Source organism: Pyxicephalus adspersus, chromosome 7 (assembly GCF_032062135.1).
Source record: "Pyxicephalus adspersus chromosome 7, UCB_Pads_2.0, whole genome shotgun sequence".
In the NCBI taxonomy this organism is placed as follows: domain Eukaryota; kingdom Metazoa; phylum Chordata; class Amphibia; order Anura; family Pyxicephalidae; genus Pyxicephalus; species Pyxicephalus adspersus.
In genome coordinates this window covers 59,197,174-59,219,145 of record NC_092864.1, presented here as the reverse complement: position 1 = coordinate 59,219,145, position 21,972 = coordinate 59,197,174, and the positions used below count along the sequence as shown (strand labels likewise).

Below are 21,972 nucleotides of genomic sequence, written 5' to 3'. Positions count from 1 at the left end.
ACACTAAGATCCATATCGGTGAATGCTAGAGACATGAAGATCTGCGTTGGTGACTGTTGGGGCAACTGAAAGGTATACTGGTAAATGCTGGGTATTTTGAGATCTTTACCAATCACTGCTGAAGGAAATACAATCTCTATTGGTCACTAGCAAGGACAGTGCACAGGAACAATCTTTATACTGTTTCCCTATACTGTTCCATACTGGGGACACTGGCCAGGACACATCCCTATATTCATTTCACACACTGCCTGGACATGTTATTTGATGTCAGGCTCTTAAGGCTTCATTTCTTAATTGTACGCTGGATAATGTACTTTTAATTATTTTCATAATTATTATTAGTACTTTTTGTATACACATTTTACATGTCACAAGGATATAGTAATTTGTCCTCATTTGGGAAAAAAAAGTTGGGAACTATTGGAGCAGACAAATGCCTCAGCCTGCTTTCTATATTTGTACAGCATTTTAGGTTACGTAAAACCTTTCTATTAACCCATAATATTACATCAGTCTGTACTCCCATATAATAAAGACACTCACAACTCAGTAAGGTACACTGGCTTTTAATTCCATGCTTTTGTTTGCTTTGATAATCATTCTGATTTCCTATCCCCATACAAACAAGGTAAATGTCACATAGGGCTAATGAGAGATGTAGAAATAGGACAGAGACACAGTAGATATGGAATAAAGTCAAGAAAAGAAAGAATACATGTTTTATCACAAAAATTGCTTTACACAGGATAACTTATATGGACCTACTAACAGAGCGTGCTGCCTCACTCTCTGACAATAAATGCACAGACCTGATCTTTTTAATGCAGAATATTTTGTATTATTCAGGGAGGCACTGTCATTTCACATCACTAGCAGCCTGCATTGAAGGGGAGCTACAATCCTACTGATATTCCCAGTGCTCAGCTGTACATTTCTCATTACAGTGTAGCTTTGCACGGTCTATATACCTACATACTGCAAAGGTACTATGGGTAACATGAGTAAATTGGGCCTCTCAATTACACACAGTGAAAGCAGCAATTTGATGTGACCAGATCCTAGAAATTCAGAGCCATTTAAATGTATCAGGAACATGTAACATACAAGACTGGCACCCCTGCCATGCAGAAATATGGGTCTGCATATAAAATGCTTTTTTGTAGAGTGCAGACCTACCTAAAGATCATACAGAATAGAAAGTATAGTAAATGCAGACCACCAGTCTTCTATAATAATAAAATACGTTTTTTAATTTTAGGTTTAAAACAACATTACCACTCCTGGGCGCCTACTACCCACCGGTAGGCCGCTGAGAGAGGTAACAGGTGGTAACCACTAGGCATTTGTAAAACGTTGTGCTCAAGGAATGATATACATTGTTGTAAGCAGTGATCCACTTATGGCTGCTGTATGTGGTGTTTGAAAAAAAGCAGCAATGCTACCACAAACAAATGCCTGAAAAAAGGAGAAAAAAACAAACCCATTTGTTCCAATATTAATGCTTTTTAAAAGGAAGCTGAAAATAGTTAACTGTAGCATAATGTTTAAATACCCCCCAATACTCTGAGCGTTATGATAAAGCATCATGACCTATTTTAGAATTCCTTTCCAAATCTTTATTTTTACATATTCTATACTGCAATATTGCCACCATCAGGTATACAAATGCAGCACAAAAAATTCCATGGTCACTCCTATGCAACAATCACTTTATAAATTCCTAAAATTTTCAGGACAACTGATCCTGTTAATTCATAAAGAATACTGTATTTAAGATAGCAATACAAAAAGCAGTAATTAGGCCGAAAGTGAGGCAACCCAGAGCTACCAGTCAAATGATTTATGAGATGCAATATTATAATTAATGATTTGTTGCAATGGGATTTTTGCTTTGCAAGCCATCATTAATTTTTGCATTGCTTTCCTGAAGAGGCATGTGGTTTAATAAAAGTAGTAACACATCATTGCAGGACTTGGCTACATGCACAGGTTGCCTTTCTGTGTGTACTTGCAAGGCCCAGTTTATGTACAATTTATCTCCAGATATGTAATCTCCATTAACAGCAATACAGTAAACTAAGAGACCTTTCATAACATTTAACAGCATTTTATTTTTTTTAATACCCTTGTAAAACACAAACATTAGGAGGAAAATGAGAAACTTTTTCAACAATGCATTTGTGTCTGTATCCTTATGTAATTTATATGGAGGTACTTGATGATACAGACACTTGGTGATACTGTACTGTATGAGAAACAAGTGAGATGTAAAAACATCTCTAAATATTGATAAGTATATCATCCCCAATGGAATCCACTGCTGTACCTTAATTATACGGTATATATGGAAACTAGATCAAGTACCTTAGTTGGAATATAGACAAACGGTGGGGTGGTGTCATAGCAATCAGATGGCAGTTCATCAATTATGAATATTATGCACCAGTCTCATGGATAACTCCATGTTTTTTTACATTAATCCTAGTTCCTATAGGTCTGCTAAAAACTCAGTTTGTTCATAAAATTAAAAAATTCTTGGAATGACAGCACCCTTCTAAGCAATTAATGACACTTTCTTTCCAACATACAAGTAAACATAATTTAAATTGATCGTGAAACCCATTTGTTCCCTTTCTAAACAAAGGAATCATTACGTTGCCCATGATAAATGTAAAACAAAGACATTCTGATCTACAGAAAATAAATCACAGAAATAATAATAATTAAAATGTTGCATAACTTAAAATTGTAATGTAGTCCTGCTACACAACAAAAAAAAATTAAATAAAGTTCTTACAATACTGTTCCATAACAACAAAACATTTCCCTTCATTCGTCCTAAGGTGCTACACAAAGATGAACACTCCCTTTTCTCTACTAGAAAGCACTGCTGATCAGCAGAACCCTCTGGCATCCACAAAGAACACAATTTTAACCCGATTGCTGCTGGGAACCTAAACACTGAGATTCATGGAGCAAAATATACAATATAAAAGGGGTAAAATATTATTAAAAATGGTAAGCTGATTGGACAAGGTATCATATGAGGGGGGTATGCATATCATTTGTATGCCATTCCTCCAAGTTGTACTATATGTATTATTTAACAGACTATTGTGCACTTTTTGCTGTTTTGGTAAATAATTAGAAACCTTTTCTATTTTCACTACTCTTAGAAACTTTCATTTTTTCATCTGCACTGCTTTTACAAATATTCTACATGTCTATGGATGGTGATATAAAAAAAATTCCTTGAACCTAAAATTTCTTTATGTAAAAAAAGCTACTAATTATCGTTGATGTAAGAGTCGGAACACTTATATGTTGCATGGGCAGTGTTCATGATTCTTCCCAGAGTCTGCACATAACAGAATGTTCGTGCATATCCATGTGAATCTGCATGGGATGCTGAGACAAGTACCCTGGAAATTGCAGTGAAATTAAACCAAGTAGCCATGTGGTAGCCTTTCATAAACACCCAGAGTTGGCCATCTTTTCAAATCTAGTAATCAAACCACTGAATCATGCTTGAATTTATTTTTATATTAATTATACTGTTGATTGCCTAAGGCTGCAGTTTTAGGAGAAGGCATGTTCATATTTAAACATACTCAGCCTCATTTATGACAATGCCCATTTCCCCAAGTCAGAAAATCAATGTCAACCCTACAGACCCCAACTGAAAGGTCATGTCTACATATGACTGGTCAGCTCCATTAAAAGTAGGACCAGTCATTGTGTTGTATTTTACTGACTGCTATTCATATTATCCATAAATGTTATTAAAAGCATACCCATGTTATGTTTAGTGGTTTTTAAATTATGGATTAGCACCATCTTGTGAGCTGATTGCCTGGATGAAGGCAGCCAAAAGAAGCCTGCGCCAATATCTACCCTACCAAATTACTATGGAGAAATGACATGACAGCAACACAAGACACTTCTGTACTGGTAAATGACTGGAAACAAGTCACTTCTGTGCTAGTAGATCAGTCAAATATCAGCTAAAAACACCCATACCTGCAAAGATAAGCTTGGTAAATTCTTTAAAAATTTAAATTTAATTTACTAATGAGTGTCTTTGGCTTGGATTCTTTGTAAAACTATAGGGAGAATACTTTCCAGGGAAAGGAAAGAAAATGTTTAGCCTCTAACCATGCCAATAGGGGAAAAACTAACCAAAATGGAAAAGTAGTAAATTACAGCAGTCCAAAATTGAAATAAAAAATGATTCAGTTTCCTTTGAATCCAATATCGCCCAACGTTCGACCCCGGACTATAGAACGTTACTTGTGACTGCAGAAATGCCCTCGTTATTGGTATTACATTGCATTAGTGAATGGGTTCCAAATTCTTTTTTCAAACAAATTTATCTTACTTCTCTGCCTAACCTCGGCATAAATGTGTAGAAAGTGAATATTACATGTCATTTGCCCTTGTAATGTTGTACTTGCATTTAGCAGGCAGCTATGGGGCAAGACTGCTTCTAGCACCTTACTGTTAATATAGAAGTCTTAACAGCTTATTTAGTTAATTATATTTTTTATCCTGAGGCCAAATAGCACCTGAAAATTAACATATGTTTTTTTTTCAAAGACAAATTAATAATTGGGTAATAGCCAAGCATTCTGTAACTCTTTTTATCTTTTTTTCACCGTTCCAACATCAGTAAACTGAAATCTGATTGGTAGATAATAGTCACAGTACATTTCATTAAGCCAGAAAATCTTTTTTTTTAGGGAAATTCTGTCAATTTATATTATATTTTGCCCATGATCTCACAGAATTGCTTTAAATCTTCTACTACTTCTCTTGTCATGTTCCCTCTTGCAGCATATGGGGTGAACTCACAGAAATGTGTAAACAAATTCATTGTAATAAATGTGCGCCAGATTCAGGTGCTTGAGCTGTGGCTTATATTGGAAGAATATGCTCTAACTTAAAGTGGACATGTAATTGACAAGTAGTAGAGGTAGCCATTTTGAGGATAGCACTTTTTTCCCTTTCCTAATCTGTGACATCATGAGACAAAGGTGGTACCTTCATACCCTTTGATTCAACAATGTCACTGGTGGACTGATCAGCTACAGTTCTATAAACATTAGTCCAGCCTACAAAATGGCTGCCTGCAGGTAAAGGGTCTCCACAATAAATCACAAGTCACCTGAGTCTGGGTCCTGAGGTTTTCAGGGAAATAAATTACTTGCCATAGTAAAAACATGGCCGAATATATACATATACAAAATAATAATTAAAAAAAAAACAAAACATAATACGATCAATGGAAGAATGATCCGCTTCCTACCGTGAGTTCTGATTGGCTAATTAACTTTGGAGTTCTTGTTGACAAGGTGTGACATGCAGATCTCACAACATAAAAACTATTTCCTTCTCAGAACACAATATGAATGAATCTTTCAGAGGCTTTAAACATTGACATGTTTGCATTAGCCAAAAAGAAAAATCTGTTCCCTGTAATGTAACTGAAGTGCAGTAGCTCACATAAGATAATTAAATCATATTTCTGAAGACAAAATGAAAATAAATGTCTGGTCAACGTTATGTGAAAAGAGGGGAACGGTAAGCCAGAGAATATATACTTTAGGGTTGCAACATGTATTTGATTGCTTCCTTTTAGTTTTCCCAGGTTGTTGGACATTGACACTTTCTGAGGCTATGAAGGATCCAGTCTGTGTGGCGTATAGGTTTGATGGTTGGAAGTGCATCATGGGATATCAGTCAGATTACCACCTCAGCACATACCAATGAAAGATGACTGTCCTCAGGTAATATAGGCATGCTTGATTCCCAACAATCTGGTAAATCCATTCCGTGTGCTTTTATTTATTATGGAAGGTGAAATGATGATATAATTATCTTTATGGGAAAACGGACCTGTGTGTATGGAGAGAGGGGAAAGGTCACCATCATGAGGCAATGGACAATATGGCTAGGATCTCTCCTGAGTGGGATGGTAGGTGACCTCTCAGCCCCCTGAAATCTTTAGTCAGGAGTAACAAAAAAAAAGCTAGACATGACGGGGGGTTTCCAAGTGCTGGTGTCTTCAAACAAAGTCTGCGAAAGCTTGCCCAAAATATACACCCATTACAGCTAAAGATGGCTGCGTTTGTGCTGGTCTGGGTCACTTGGATGGGCACAAACATCCTGTAAGTCATTGAAAACAGTGACTAAAGGGATAAGGGGTTTGTAGAAGTCCTGGTCTACTTCTTTACCAACAGCTCTGATGAAAAACAATAATTGCCAGTCTTTGTCTTCATATTTTATCTGCTAGCAAGTTACTGTTTAGACGATCATGCAGCAATACGAACAGAAGTGACCAAGTCATTTTGTCCACAAGGTTATTCTCAATATACTGTGTTCAAAGCTTTGTTCTTAAGCCTCTGCATCTCCCTCTGTCTTCATATAGAGAGAGCAAATTTTCAACACAAAATAAAACTGGAAAAATAATTTGAAAGTCAATATTTGGTCCCTAAAAAACAGCAGCAAAACCTCTTGGCATCTGCAGGTCCATAAGGAGTCATTACAATGTCTTTTTTTCCAGTGATCCGTTCATTTAGTGCTAATATACTTTTCACCTATTAGTCTATTTTACAATAAAAAGGGTCCAAACACACACAAAATAAAACTAAATATGGAATTTTACAGTACCTTGAACATTTTTCTTAAATAGTTATCCCTGCCATTCATAGTTTGAATGCTCCCATTGAGAAGCTTGTTCATTTAGAGGAGGGCTCCTCTAGAAGTCTTTGGGCCCCCATTATTGCAGACATCAGTTATTCCTAATTCTAAAAGATGATGGGAATAGAGGATCAACAATATATTGTCTTGCAACAGCTTGTTGCTCCTCACCTAGTGGTGGAAAGGTCTTAGGTCTGAAAGGGAAAAAGATATATAGAGGGTCTTCTTTGCTATAACAGTTCTAGATGTAGGAAATGTTGGAAATGTATGGGCAAGTGAATACTCCTCTTGGCAGACTGAATACTTCTTCACCAGGTAGAGGAATTGATGGGGTTGTTGGTTCGTACAGTGGCATCAGAACACTCTCCTTCTGATGAATCACAGTCAGACTCAAAATTGCCTGGGTTCTGTAAACAGGAAAACATTCTGATTAATACTTTAATAATGATACATATATAAGGGTGTGAAAAGTCACAGCACCAACTGGGGATTATTTTAATATTCTACTTTATCTTTAAGTGCACTAAATAAAAGTCAAAGCTAGGCTCTTCCGTCAGTAGGAACTCTTGGGGCATATAAGTTTGCTTAACCTCCCTAGCAGTTCATTTTTTTCTGGTTTTATATGTCTAAAAGCGGTACATTGTTTTTCATGACAATTTATTTTACAGTATAATATAATAGTATGAGTATAATAAAGTTTGAAACACAAAATAATAAATTGAATAAATTAAAAAGTATATATTTTAAAACTTTTTATTTTAAATTTTTTTAAATTAAAAAAAATAAATAAATAATATACGCATGCTATTTTTTTATACTGTAAAATAAATGTTCATGAAATACAATGTACTGCTTTTACACATATAAATCCAATGTATTGCGTTCAATACAGTTATTTTGTATTGAATGCCATACAAATGGATTTTAAATTTCCCGCACCGACGTCACCGGGAACTCCCCCGGTGACTCATTGTGTGCAGAAGACAGCAGAGGAAGAAGGAAGAAGACAGGGATCGCAGCGATGGCGGATCAGGTCAGGCTGTATTTACTATTACTTCCCATAGGTTTACCTACCCCAAGTGTGACTTTTGTGCAAAGTTTTGTTGCAACTTTTGTGCTTGTTGTGACTTTTGTGCAAAGTTTTGTGCAACTCTTTTCTACCCCGAGTCACACTCGGGGTTCCGGCTAGGGAGGTTAATACAGGCTCACTAAAATGTAGAGTTTCACCAAAGGGCTTCAGACCATTCACTCAAAAATAATAGAGGTCCTCTTAGGACTGCCCTAGCAGCTAACATGAACATCTATGAAAAGGTAGGTGTCTGACAACCTGTTTTAACTCTGTTAAACCCCTTTGTTACTGCAATTTGACTTTTGAAGTCCAAATGAAAACAGACCCTTGCCATAATACCATTATTAAACCTTGCAACAGAGAACTTGGAGAACAGTGCACCTTTAAAGTTTTTAGAACCTCCACGTCAAACACAAAATTAGTCAGTTATTTTTTAGTTAACACCCAGCTGCTAGAATCACCTCTTTTAAGGCAAGTATCTATGGAAGTTGCTTTCCTGTGCTCGATATAAGTTTGGAATGCATCTTAAATACATCTCAATTTGAACACAAATGTACTTTCTATTCGAGCACACATGCATTAGAATGCCAAATTCACCATTTGTAAACAACACCCATGAACACTTACCCTTACCTTATTTTATTGTTGACTCTTGGATTTGAGTTTTGCGATAGTGTAATACTGTATACAGGAGACACGTGTATTTCTACTGGACAGATATATACAGCGTACTACAGGGAAAAAAAAAACCCTTCAACATTTGCCACCTCTAGCCAAAGACCTACTAAAGGTAAATTTAGTTCTTCAACTTTTAGTATATATCTTATGCAATGTTTACATATTGCACAACATTGATAAAACTGATCAGATCATGTAATGATTTATCTCAATGTGTAGCTACTTTAAAAAGTGTTGCCTGTAAAAAATAGGACTAATCTACCTAGTCTGCACTGCCAGTATTCCCACTCTTATGTACTAAAAATGATTATACATCCAACACATTTCTAGGACTTTCAGATACCTGTTTTTTTGCTTAGCTCAGTTGTTCCATTTGTTATTAGGACAGGAGACCCAGGTGTCTTCAAATGGAATCACAGGGCAGACCAGGTAAATATTAGTTTTCTCGACAGGAAACACTTTTTCAAACTTATTACTTTATAAGAGGGACAACCAGTTTATATAAATGTGGTAATTAATTAGCGTGGTTTCAGATACACAGATCTATTTAAACAGTGCTCGTCCATACCTCATAGCTGTGCTCATCAGCACACAGTTTTCCCAAGGACATCTGAGTCTTCACTCTTCTTACTGCACACTCCTTGTCCGACAACCCATCTGACTGCGTTGAGATTTCAATGGGGATCTCTGGTGTCTGAGACAGAAAGTCTTCCAACTTGTCTCCCAGAGGCTCCTTGCGACTGTTGACCAGATCATCTGGGCTGTTGGAGTGATCACTGGTGTTCCCTTCTTCTCCATCAGACACAGAGAAATTTTCTGAACTGAAAGTAGAGTAGGACTGGCAGCTGCTCATGCCGCGAGGAGGCCGGTGTCTTCGGGGAAACTCAACTTCACTGTCTACCTCACCCTCCTCTTCCTCTGAAGATTCGTCTCCATTCTGTAGAACAGACAAACAAGTAATTAAAACAGATGAAGATGTAGCTAAGGTCTCCCAACTTAAAATGATCAGCTGTTTGCTGAGCAAATTTAAGAAAAAATTTTAAGCCTGTTTTAGAGTTTAAAGTTGCTTTGTTTTAATGGGCTCACTCTAATCATCTTTTTCCCTCTTTTTTTCAGGTTATAGTATTAATACTTTTGCGTTGGTTACTTGCTTAAGTGATGTTTTGTACATTATTGTTGGTAGATAAAGCTATGTCTTCATGTAAAGGTTGTTCAGTATCCAGTATACACAGCGCTATCTAGTATTGTGATTCAAGTATAAACTGTTTTTTTCTAAAGACATTTGCAGATCAAAAATCTCAGTTTTATACTCAAGTATAAACAGTAAATTAGATACAAGGTTAAAATTACTGTGCTCACAGTCATATGAATATACAGAGATCGGAATTACCTTTCTAAGGGTGCGTATCCTTCGAGGGAGAGCAGGTGGTGTAGGGATGGTTAATGAACTCACTCCCACTGCTGCCCGGATAATAGGAAGCTGATCTAGCCTTGTCATCGGAGTCTGAGTTCCTTCTTGTAAATGATTGTGTCTTGGTGACTCTGGTGGGTTTCTCTCAGAGTTCCTTAGCTCTGGGTTCTCGCTTCTTGAATTTTCCCAGGATTCTGAGTTTAGGTTGGGCTGAGAGGAGGCCTCAGTACAGTTCAGGCCAGAGTCATAGGAGTCTTCCTGACACGGCTTCCAGTTGTTTTCTGTTTGCAGGCGGCTGTCAGCCTCCAATGTGCTGGAAAGGAGGTCAGGGCTAGAGCCAGACATACACCGCTGAGCATGACAACTCAAAGGACTTCTCAGTGCAGCTGCAGGGCCAAAGTATCGTAGGTTGTTGGCACAGTTGGCAATATTTTGCCCATGCATATTAAGAGTTTGGTTTCGAGACAACACAGGTTGGACTGGATCATGGCGGAGACTGGGCGGGGTGAATGGGGGAGATGCAGGAGAAAGATGCCGAGTAGCTTGAGATGGAGAAGGGGAGTCCTGGTTTTTTGAAATACCAGTAAAGTCACCATGACTGCCCTTGCTGTTTCCCCGACGATGACGTGGTTTACTTCGATATCGGCTTTTCCCGCTTGATGATATCTTTGGACTTCCAGATATGGGAGATGAACTGGGTGCATTTGCCTCCACATTGGATATGCCATCTGATTTTAGAAGGTCAGGCCTGAAACAATAAACTCAGGGTTATTCTTTGAAAAGATAAACTACCTGAAGCTGATATTTCATTTTTTAAAACATACTTTTGAATTTATTCACCCACTGTATTTCTACAAGTCTCGGGAACTCTAGTCATCTCCACTATGGTCCTATATATCAAATGGGCACAGCTGGAAAATTGGAAACAGAGTTCCAAGATATACAAAAAGCTAGTGGCTTATTCAATCCTGTACATCAAATGTCAAGCTAATATACATTTCATAATGCCTTGGAATTTAGGGAAAAGGTAATTTATGGAGGATAAAAAACTTAAATAGTTTAAAAGTATATAGTTTCTTAGATATGGTTACATACCGCCTAGTATGAGATGTTGATTTAGAGGGTACCCCTTTCTTTTTAATAAATTTTTCAACAGTATTTGGATGGACTATCTGGCGAACCGGGTGGCGTTTGTATGTTCCAGGGTATTTTTTCTCCACAGCCTGTTCACGCCTGGAGAAAATACAATGTTGTTAGTATAATTAAACAGATCAAACTGATTTTATTATATGGCAGATTGTGTAAGCAGCAAGAGTAAATGTATGCTAATAGCATTATGAAAAACACCCTACTTCACACTAAGTATTAACAGTAATAATGTATACAAACATTTTTGTTAACAATGGTATACATACATTGCATATGATTTAGTCAAATATTTCGCTATTAAAGTTCTACTTTTACAAAAGCTCTGTCAAGCAAGTCATTAATGCAGAAAGGGGCAGGAGATTTTAAAGCTAAGAATATTTTTGCCTCTTGCCAGAAAGGCTGTGTCCTTCTTTTTTTTGTGACCTGAAACAAACACAAACACCCTTATATTTCTCTGTAAAGATAGGTGAGGACAAAACCCTCCAATGAGGGCAACTGTTCCAGGATCAACTCTGGGATTACATTTTTGTTTACTTTGGAGAGATTCCCAGTAATTTCCTCTCGTGTCTTCAGGAATGGACGTAAACAAAAATCACCCTAGCGTGTTGCAGGCAAGAAAAAGTCATCTAATAGGGGTTCAAACCCTTTCCTGTTCACAAAAAAACGAAACAATAAATTTTTTGGCTGGATGTTTACTTCAAAACACAGAACTAGAAATATACTTGTATTAATAGTCTTAACTTGTTGTCTAAAGTCCGTTCTTCATTATGGAAATCTCAAGAAGCTACTGTGGTCCAGTGGCTCTGGTCAATATGGAGCAGAGGGAGTGGACTGATGCTCTTCCCTACAGTAGTTGGTTGAGATTTGTGTAGCACGGAGCCCTGGATTTGAGGACTAATGGCACATTATATTGAGTATCAAAGCATGCATACAAAGTGCTGTTGTTCATACTTGTTGGCAGGTTTACAATTGAACTCTTTTCAATTTGAACCTACTAACTTTTCTTTAAATTTCTAATAATGCCTACTGTCAGTACTTTCCTCACATGTATATCATAGTGGGACAATAACTGCAACCGAACTGACATTCAAGAGAAGCATTATATTACACCTTGGAGGACGGACATATTTATGCACAAAGAATCTAATGTTTGCCACTGATCCTGTAAATATATATATATATATATATATATATATATATATATATACACACACACACACACATTATTAATAGAGAAATACTAATTTTTCTTTGAAATAAAACAACCCTAATTTTGAGTACCTGATTAACTCCTTCTCTCGAACTTCCAACTGTAACATGATAGCACTGAGCTCCATATATAGGTTATTGGCTCTCTCCAGTTTCCGCTCATAGTGTTCACGGATATCCAGTGCATGTCTATTGTAGATACAGAAGTTTTAATAATTATCAGATATATATTCACTCTTTTAGTAATAACAGTTACACTCCTATTCCCAAAATCTTCCTATAATTCTTACATATTAAAGGCTTAGTTAAAAAGCAGCCATTCAGAATATTCTTCACTGATCTGTCTTCTGTGAGTTAATATGTGATTATGTATTATGGTTTGCTTAACTGTATTTGTTTGCTTTTTACACAAACTCTTTAAGACAGAAGTGTTCCTACAAATGTTAATGTAATTTATGGTTTAAACATCACTGTTCCTGCATCAAGCATCATTACGCCTATTTTCCTTTTACGATGGGATTCCCTTGGAAATAGAACCTCTTATGTGAATTTTCATATTGACAAACATTTTCTTAAACTGAGCTTGGTATTGATCTTATAGATGATAACAGAACTTTCATGCCTTTCCATAGGCTAGTTATCAATAGTCTCCTTGCATTAAGGAAATGCATAACTATTGTTTTGTGATATGGTGGGTAAGAATTTTTTACCTTTGCTAGGCAGGGACAATTGTAGAGAGGGGTTTTGTGCCTTTTTGAAGGGCCTTATTTAATATCTTTACAAGTTAAGCTTATGACAATGGACCTGATTTATTAAAGTTCTCCAAGACTGGAGAAGATAGATTATCATGGTTGAACCTGGGTGATTTAGCAAACCTGCAATAGATTCCTTAAAATAATTTGCTTGTAACTGGTAAATGTTTTCAGTCCTGGACCAGTTCCATCCCTGGTTTGCTGGATCACCCAGTTTCACCGATAATAGTCTATTATCTCCAGTCTTGGGGAGCTTTAATAAATCAGACCCAATATCATAAGCTTAGCTTGTAAAGAAACTAAATAAGGCCCTTCAAAAATGCACAAAACCCCTCTCTACAATTATCCCTGCCTAGCATAGGTATAAATTCTTACCCACCATATAACAAAACAATAGTTATGCATTTCCTTAATGCAAGGAGACTATTGATAACTAGCCTATGGAAAGACATGAAAGTTCTGTTATCATCTATAAGATCAATACCAAGCTCAGTTTAAGAACAATTCACAAATCACAGTTACCTAAACAACCATAATTTGCACAGGTAACCCCTTATATTGTAGGTAAGAGATCTTACCGTAACTCTTCTCTCCGTCTGCGGATCAGTTCCTCATCCAGGCGGTGGATGCAGGTCCCTTCACTTTTGATCTTTTCAAAATGTTTTTTCACTTCCTCCCTCCACTCGGCCTAAAAAAAAAGACAATAACAATGTAAGGAATATTTTAGTCGTAATATTGAGTATCTATCTATAAAGTAATTAAAAGCAAACGGCAACATCCACAGTGTTGAAATTAATGGGCCTGATTTATTAAATCTTTCCAAGGCTGGAGAGGATAAACTTTCAACAGTGAAGCTGGGTGATCCAGAAAACCTGGAATGAATCTGGTCCAGGATTCAAAACATTTGATAGCATATAGCAAATGACTATGAAGAAATCCATTCCAGGTTTGCTGGATCACCAAACTTCACTGTTGAAAGTGTATCCTCTCCAATCTTGGAAAGATTTAATAAACCAGGCTCAATATATCTAGCAATGTATCATCACCATGTCACCTTGTTCATAATTTAAAATGTCATGAGAAAATAATTCATCTTTACCAAGCGTAGCACCAATACTAATAATTGATTAGGAGAATAAACGTCAGAATAAACATTAAGAAACATTCTTTTTCACTCCTTACTAGGTAGCAGCAGTGGAGTGTGCTTAACTTTTGTTTTCAAAGTTTTAATTATTTAGCCTTCTATCAAGCTGTAACTATTTATCATACTTAACAAAGTGGTATTGGAACAAACGTGGTGCTATTTTAGGCACTTTGTCCTATTAGCAGCTTCTTTCAGTGCAGTGAAAAAGGGATGAGCAGCACTAAGTCATTATTAACTCCACAGTTTGAACATACATACAGGAAGACAGAGCAAAGTAATCATCTTATCATATCCAAAGTTCGAGGACAGGAATCACCAAGAAGAAAAAAGACCCTTGTTGGCTTTATACTGATGGTTTTACTCTCCTGCTTATACCAAAAACTTGCTTCATTTCTGTCCTCGTTTTTGAGAAAATGTAATAAATAAAAATCTCAACCTGCATTAAATCCTGTTATTCAAACCTGTTTGGGGGGGAGCTTGTTGTAAAGCCGCCTTTATCCTGGACCAAGCAATATCTAAAACCAGCCAAAAACATGCCACTTGCAAAAAGGCCCTATGCTAGTGAAATAAATTAAATAGATAAAACTCCTCGGATGTATTTGGTAATTCTTTATGTGTTTAAAGCAGGGACTCAATTATTTGTATCAAATAAAGAATGAACATTGGGACATGTAATGGACAGAGGATCTGACTGTAGGCAGCCGAACGTCTTTGGATATTCTGACACACTGGATGGATAAAGTGGTAAAAGAATTGGAGAAAGATGGGAGACTATGGAAACTAAAGCACTTCAGCTCTACAAACGCTATTAAAGCTCTTTCAGAGGAGCTGACAATACAAGAGGAGCATAATATGCTCACGAATGCTGTAGCCACTTCAGCCGTCATCAAAGCAGAAGAAAAGGATATTTTTGGCTCATGCTGAAAACGTCTGAGTCATGTGCACCGTGAGGAGGCAGCATCAGCTCTCGTATTATCTGCACCACTCAAGACGTTCACTGTCTCACCTGGGGGCCACAGGAGGCTTGCTTCAGCATTAAAATAAGGATGGATTGCTTTGTTTCTCTACCTGATCCAAAGTGGCTATATTAGAATTGCATTCTAATATAATTTATAAAACATACCAATTTATATGCTATGCACAAACAATATTATTAAAATGTGTCTCAGCAATCTCAACCACTCAGGATGAAACATAACAGGGAAGCTGTACAGCATAGAATTCTATGATAACAGCCTGCAGTCTCCTTAAGGATGCTAAAAAGCCCCGTTAATGTGTGTTATATGTATCTGAATTTTCATTCACAAAGATTTGATTTTAATAGAAAATACAGCACAATAACAGTGTTGAGAACAGAACATTACGAAGTGCTGATAAAAATGAAAAGGAGAGCTTATCATACTGATCAGCTAATCATTATTAGCTATGAAATACAAAAGAGAAATCCCTCCAGGGGTCCTATGGGAATATAATGGGGCATAGCATATTAATGAAACATCACAAACACAACTGAAACACAAGTGTGAAGAGAGATAACAGAACCACCAACATGTTCAACACAGACCACAGCAAAAGCTATTGGTGGAAGTAGAAAATGGCCATGACTGGTATGATACGGCCTAGTAAGTAAAATAGGTATTGTATAGAATGTACAGAATGGGAAAAAAATAATGAACTATAGGGGCCAAAGACATAGGGGTAGGGAAAGTGTGAGAGTGGAAGTAAAAAGGGTAAAAGCAGGGAAATAGAGAAGAGCACACCACCCTTCAACTTCCACCACCACCAAAGGCATTCCAAAAACAAGAGGAAATCTAGGAATCCTTGGGGTCTAATGTAGAACAGCCAAATAGTAAGAACTTGTCATGTTTACCTAACAAGATGGCTGGCAATTTCTCAATAATAACAGGGTCCATTCCCCATTTTACCACTTCTTGATAATGGAGGCAATTTCATACATCTGAATTGTGCAGTTATCTGAGTTTTAACTCAATTTGTAGCACAGTTGCCAAGTTCCCTGGATGAAGTTTGCTGTGTACTAGTTGATATTTTTCAATATAACGATTCATAATATATATATAAGCATGTTTTGGAACCTCAAAAAAGCTTGTAATTATCATTATTATTACACAGTATTTATATAGCGCAGACATACATATATCCAAAGTCATGTCACTAGCTGTCCCTCAAAGAGGCACACAATCTAATGTCCCTACCTCAGACATATCTCTTTTTTACAAGGTCAATTTTTGGGGTAAGCAAATTAACCTAACTGCATTTTTTTTTGGAATGTTGGAGGAAACTGGAGGACCCAGAGGAAATCCATGCAAGCAAGCACGGGGAGAACCTGCAAACTCCATACACGTAGTGTCCTGGCTGTCATCTGAACCTGGGACCTAGCGCTGCAGAGGTCGGAGTGCTAGCCTCTGAGCCACCGTGCTGCCAATAATTAGGAAATATTAGGAATTAATTACAATAATTCCTCTAACTACAAACCGCACCCTACTGGAAACATCTACAAATGGCACTGCATAGTAAGAACAACAGATGGGTAACAAGGAGACAAGATCTTCCAAGACTCCTATCATTAAATCATTTATGTATGGCTAGTTTTATACTTGTTTTGAGTTTTGTACCTAAAGGTGCGTACACACTTCCAATTTTTATCGTTCCAATCGAACGACGAACGATCGATTGGGCAAAAAATCGTTCGTAAAAAAGTAACCAACGACGCCAACGAACGAGGAAACTCGTTGGAAACGAACGACCGGACCGGCGGATCAGATTGGACGACGATCGTTGAACATCGTTCGTGTGTTCGTTCGTTGATCGTCCATGGTCTGAGCATGCGTTCGTTCACTTTCCTGTCGTGCACATAGTTCCTCTATCGCTCAAACGATCGTATCTATTGTGTGTACAATATCTACGAACGATCGTGTCGTTATCTCTATGTGCAGGATCGGTGCTATACGATCGTTCGTAGATATCGTGCAGGATCGTTCGTTTTCCAACGATAATAATTGGAAGTGTGTACGTAGCTTTATACACACTGGATCTCATGATCAAAATTTCTTGGAAGATTATCTGTAATCAGCCACCAATCAGCCTCTCTATTTAATTTTCTTATCTGACTGGTTGGATGCAAACAGAGGATTTGGCAGAAAGATTAGAGTATAACTGATACCCTTTATTGGCTAACATAAAATAACAAGCATGCACATTTTTGTGGTGTCATGGGGCTTGAGTGTGTCAAACCTGAGGAAAGTATTAAAGTCATTCCAAAAGCTAGAAAATAAAGGTTATGACTTAAACGCCACACTTTCTGCTGACACAATGTACCGCTCTACTACTTCCAGCTTATTTTCATAATTGATCAAGTTAGTGATCTTAATGGTCCCAGACAACTTCTTAAGAAGTCACAGTAATGTGTAAAAAAATATCCAAGCTTAGGTGCAAAGAATGTTGAGAGCTCAGCATGTATCAATGCCAAAGTTGAAAGAGAGCCGAAAATTCTCAACAAAATATGTTCTGGTGAGAAATGGTCACAGTCTCTCTACTCTCATTTCTGATGGTGCACAGAGTTAGACCCTAATTCATGAAAGCTCTCCAAGGCTGGAGAGAATACACTTTCAGAAGTGAACTGGGTGATCCAGCAAACCTGAAATGGATCTGGTCCAGGATTCAAAACATTTGCTAGCAAATAGAAAATGATATTTAAAAATCCATTCCATGTTTTCTGGATCACCCAGTTCACTTTTGAAAGTGTATTCTCTCCAGCCTTGGAGAGCTTTCATAAATCAGGGCCTTTGTGTTTAAACGCCTAACAGATTTTACAGCAGCAAGGAAGCTGAGCGCAGCAGCAAGATTGTGAATATGATCTGTTACTGGTCATATATGGCAGCTCTAGAATACAATTTACAAAGGAAATACAGACAGCACACCAGATATTATAATAATATTATTTCATAAAATATGAAAAAGCAAATTGGCAGATATTTTATTATCATATTTATTATATGATCTTTATTACCTAAGATCTTTAGGAGACTCAGTAAAGTTGTTTTATGTTTGGATTTTTTTTAAAAAAGAACTGGGGTTTCTGTTCCTTCCTGTCTTTTGTTCTAAAACAAAAAACTAATTACAGAATGCACAGTAGTTACAGGAGGAGATACCTGTGATTTAAAATATGTTTCTTGCGGTGTTCCTAGGACGTCAGCCGAGGCAATGTCCAGGTGCATAAGAATCTGTCTGTATGATGGACGGTTTCTGGGCTTGCTTTGCCTAAATAAAGTAGAATGTAAATTCTCTGTTAGTGCAAATCACACCAATACTAAAGCGATTCTACAACTTTTCAATATAAAGTCCAGGGTTACAGATGTACACTAAATGCAGACATGTTGCATGTATATTTGCTGTTGATGATCTTGATGAAAGCGATCCAAGTGTTATGTTTCTGCTTTCTGCTTTCATTTACATTCACTGTAATGTAATTTAGTTCGGCATAAAGGAAGTGATAGGAAAATTGGGGGCAACAAGCAATTTTTAAACAGGATAATTTCTTTGATGACTGCAGCTATTATAATATTTAATTTCCATTTAGGAGAAGACTAAAGCACAAAGACATAAATGTGGAAAAATATAAAATATTTCATGTTGACTGATCCTTTAAAATGCAGCTAACAATAGAAACATCAATCAAAAATCAATAGCTCATCATTGGTGTAATTATCTGTAATTAACATTTTCTGTATATGTTTATATATATATATATATATATATATATATACATTCTATGCTTGCTACTACCGCTGTAATTTATGTAAAAATGAAGTATAATTAAAATCTCTGCATACAAGTATAATGATTAAAATGAAGGTGCTGAATAGATTGGCTGAATTAGCTACTGTGTAAATAAATGTAAATGTCTGAGAAGATCAAAGACACGTAGCTTATTTTTTCTGATTTATTCTCAAATCATGAATAATACAAGAGGTATGAGTTGAAAGGTAAGGAACCACCAGCTGTGTTATATTTATAAGTCACTTATGGAATTGGAATTGAAATTGGTTACTCCAAACTTTTGTTTTCACTTTTTGTTTTATTAACACTTGCAGAATAATGGCCATCGGTTCCTCAGTCATGCCACAAACATTGTTGGTGGCTTAGTGGAGGAAACCTCTTTCTAGCTGCCTCATTTGGCTACATTTTATTTGGGCTTTGGACACATTAAGGTTGATTCACTAAAGGCATTGATGATGTTCACAAATTATTGTCCACCTTAAAAAATAAAAGTTGACCTAACTTTGTGAATGTGAGAGTTCACCTCAATCATCCAATCATGTGTATCCATATTGTAAATGTAATCAATGACTAATACGATTTTACTGTAAATACATTTAAACACATGATAACTGCATCCAATAAACTGATAATAAGAGGTAAAGGCCCATCAACAAAATAATCTTCAAAAATGCCAAAAAACCAGAAGCCTTTTTGCTACTTCTTGTAGCATGACTGTAAATGCTGAGAAAAACTGCCCTTACACATTTTAAGTTTTGTAGGTAGATATGGAATTAATATTGAAGAAGAAGGAGGCATAGTGGTTGCTTAGACGAGCACCAAGACTCTTTGTGAACAATTAACATTAAACTTTAATTCTGCAATTATGAATGTTGGAGCTCTGTATATAAAGCATTCTGCTTCAGGTAATGATCACAATTTTAAAGAACATATGGACCTATATAGATGACATAGTTGCTGGAAATATGTGGAGCTTGTATGAATGGAAGTATATTTTGTGTGTGCCTTGGGCATCACTATGCTAAACACAGGCCATCCACGGCACACAGACACAAGTTCAGGCCTCCATGTCCCTAACACTGCATAAAGTATAAATACAGTCCAGGCCATCAGAAATAAAAAAGGTGAGCTTTTAATACACCTTTGACATTTTCCATCTGAAACTCTGGCCCAGTGACATATCATATGAGGTAGTATTTGTATGTGAAACACCCACGTTGACAACACAGAAAGATTACTGGTTATTTCTTTTCTTGCTTATCATCATTAACCTTGTAGCTCGATAACATTCGTTCTTACCATGTCTGCTTCATGAGGATTTTGAAGCCGTCAGGGCAGGTAGAGGGAACAGGAAGATGGAGGCTATTGCTGCCAACTCCCCAGATAATGGCCGATGAATCCACATCCTTGTATGGAATCTCCCCAGTCAACAGCTCCCATAGCAAAACTCCAAAAGACCTGGTGGAGCACCAATGATATGTTACTGAAGGAACAAATAAAGGTCAAATGATTTATGCATGTTGCGATTCAACTAGGCCTAATTCTATATAGGCTGACAGAAGGTTTAGAAAGACAACGTCATAATAAAAAGCTGATTGGTTTATCCTTGCACTTTACCCATAATCACTGTGCTTTGCACTACTTTTAAGTATAAAAATGCTATGCATTTATTGTAACTCTTCTACAGCAAACACTGTTTACCATAAAAGAGCAGGATAGCTATACAGGCTGGTGTCTGGGATGTGCAGGAATGACTTACTGAATGTAATGGTTGCAAAACATTCCTCTGCTATGCAAATGTTGATCTTGCAATCCTTTATACATGCAGGCCATTGTATATTATACTTTTGGTATCTACTGTGATATGTGGGACCTCTTCAGTCTCTCTCAGTGCTGTTTATCCTCAGAAGGAACCCAGTGAAGCCAATGAGGTCAACATATTTTTGTCTTAACAAAATGAAAGAGAAAGGACCTTAAAAGAGGCGAAAGCTAAAGCAAAACCTGATAACCCTTAGTCAAAATGAATACTTTTCATCTAAACCATGTAGATATTTTGATGATAAAAAGGGTAAAGAGCGCTCCAAGCATTCCTGCACTATTGTAAAGTCATTGCTAGGGACATTCCCCACAAATCCCATAACTTTTATTGAATCCATCATAATAATTAAGCTCTTGAGAAAAACAAAAATTTTAAATACCAAGACAAGATTAAAGAAGATTCCTAAGAAAAACCTTTTTTATAGTTTTAGATAAACGGGGAATCTTCTATCTTTTTCCATAGCCACTTCTGTGAGATTCACCCCCCCCCCCCCTTATACTTGTGACCATTGTCACTGTATAATAAAAAAAGGTAATACTTATAATTGATACTAACATGATTACTACAATAATTTGCCCTTCTTGATTTTAGGTTTTGTTGAGATTTAAGAAAGACTTATGTATATACTTGTGTAACAAGTGTAAAAAACGTTAGGAGATTTGTCTATTTAAAACAAGCCGACCATCAACTTAAATGTTTAACAGTACTGCCAGGTAAAAGGTAAAATACACTGTACATTTCTACAGATAATACCCATATGAATCATGCTAACCAGATGTCCACTTTTTCCGAGACCGGCTCATTGCGGATAACTTCGGGAGCCATCCATGCCACAGTGCCAGCAAATGACATCTTGGTGCTTTTGTCACTAAGTTCTTTGGATGTTCCAAAGTCTGAGATCTTTACTGTGTCTGTGTGGGTAACTAGGACACTGTAAGTGAAAAAGAGATACACATCACTAAAATAAATTGTCCTTTACAAATAATAATTTTGCCTGCACAAAAGAAAGCTTTTACAGAATTCTGTCTATTTTTAATCATTGTTTAGATTAGCAAAAACCTATATGTTACATTAGAGGGGACCTATATTTTTTAAAGAGACTAGATTCAAATTTAATGTAGTAAACAAGAGTGAAGTTATCATATGACTTTTGTGCAATATACATATAAACTATACATAACAAAATTTCACGTAGAACATAAAGTTATAAAAAAACTGCTTTATGAGATGTACAAAGTGATG

The 21,972-nt window shown here is 36.7% G+C and overlaps 1 protein-coding gene across 3 annotated transcripts in view; it reads right to left on the bottom strand.

The window, feature by feature from the left end:
• Window positions 1-553: 553 nt before the first annotated feature.
• Window positions 554-21,972, bottom strand: part of MAP3K13 (mitogen-activated protein kinase kinase kinase 13) — a 78,215-nt gene continuing 56,796 nt past the window's right edge. For all 3 annotated transcript variants that reach the window (XM_072418642.1, XM_072418643.1, XM_072418641.1), the window contains 9 exons: window positions 21,503-21,661; window positions 20,211-20,369; window positions 18,284-18,392; window positions 13,549-13,658; window positions 12,291-12,407; window positions 10,956-11,093; window positions 9,840-10,608; window positions 9,018-9,386; window positions 554-7,109 (listed from right to left, as the gene is read on the bottom strand). In XM_072418642.1, the coding sequence (XP_072274743.1) occupies window positions 7,011-7,109; window positions 9,018-9,386; window positions 9,840-10,608; window positions 10,956-11,093; window positions 12,291-12,407; window positions 13,549-13,658; window positions 18,284-18,392; window positions 20,211-20,369; window positions 21,503-21,661 (2,029 nt within the window). In that variant the 3' untranslated portion in view covers window positions 554-7,010. The remainder of the gene's footprint in view (window positions 7,110-9,017; window positions 9,387-9,839; window positions 10,609-10,955; window positions 11,094-12,290; window positions 12,408-13,548; window positions 13,659-18,283; window positions 18,393-20,210; window positions 20,370-21,502; window positions 21,662-21,972) is intronic.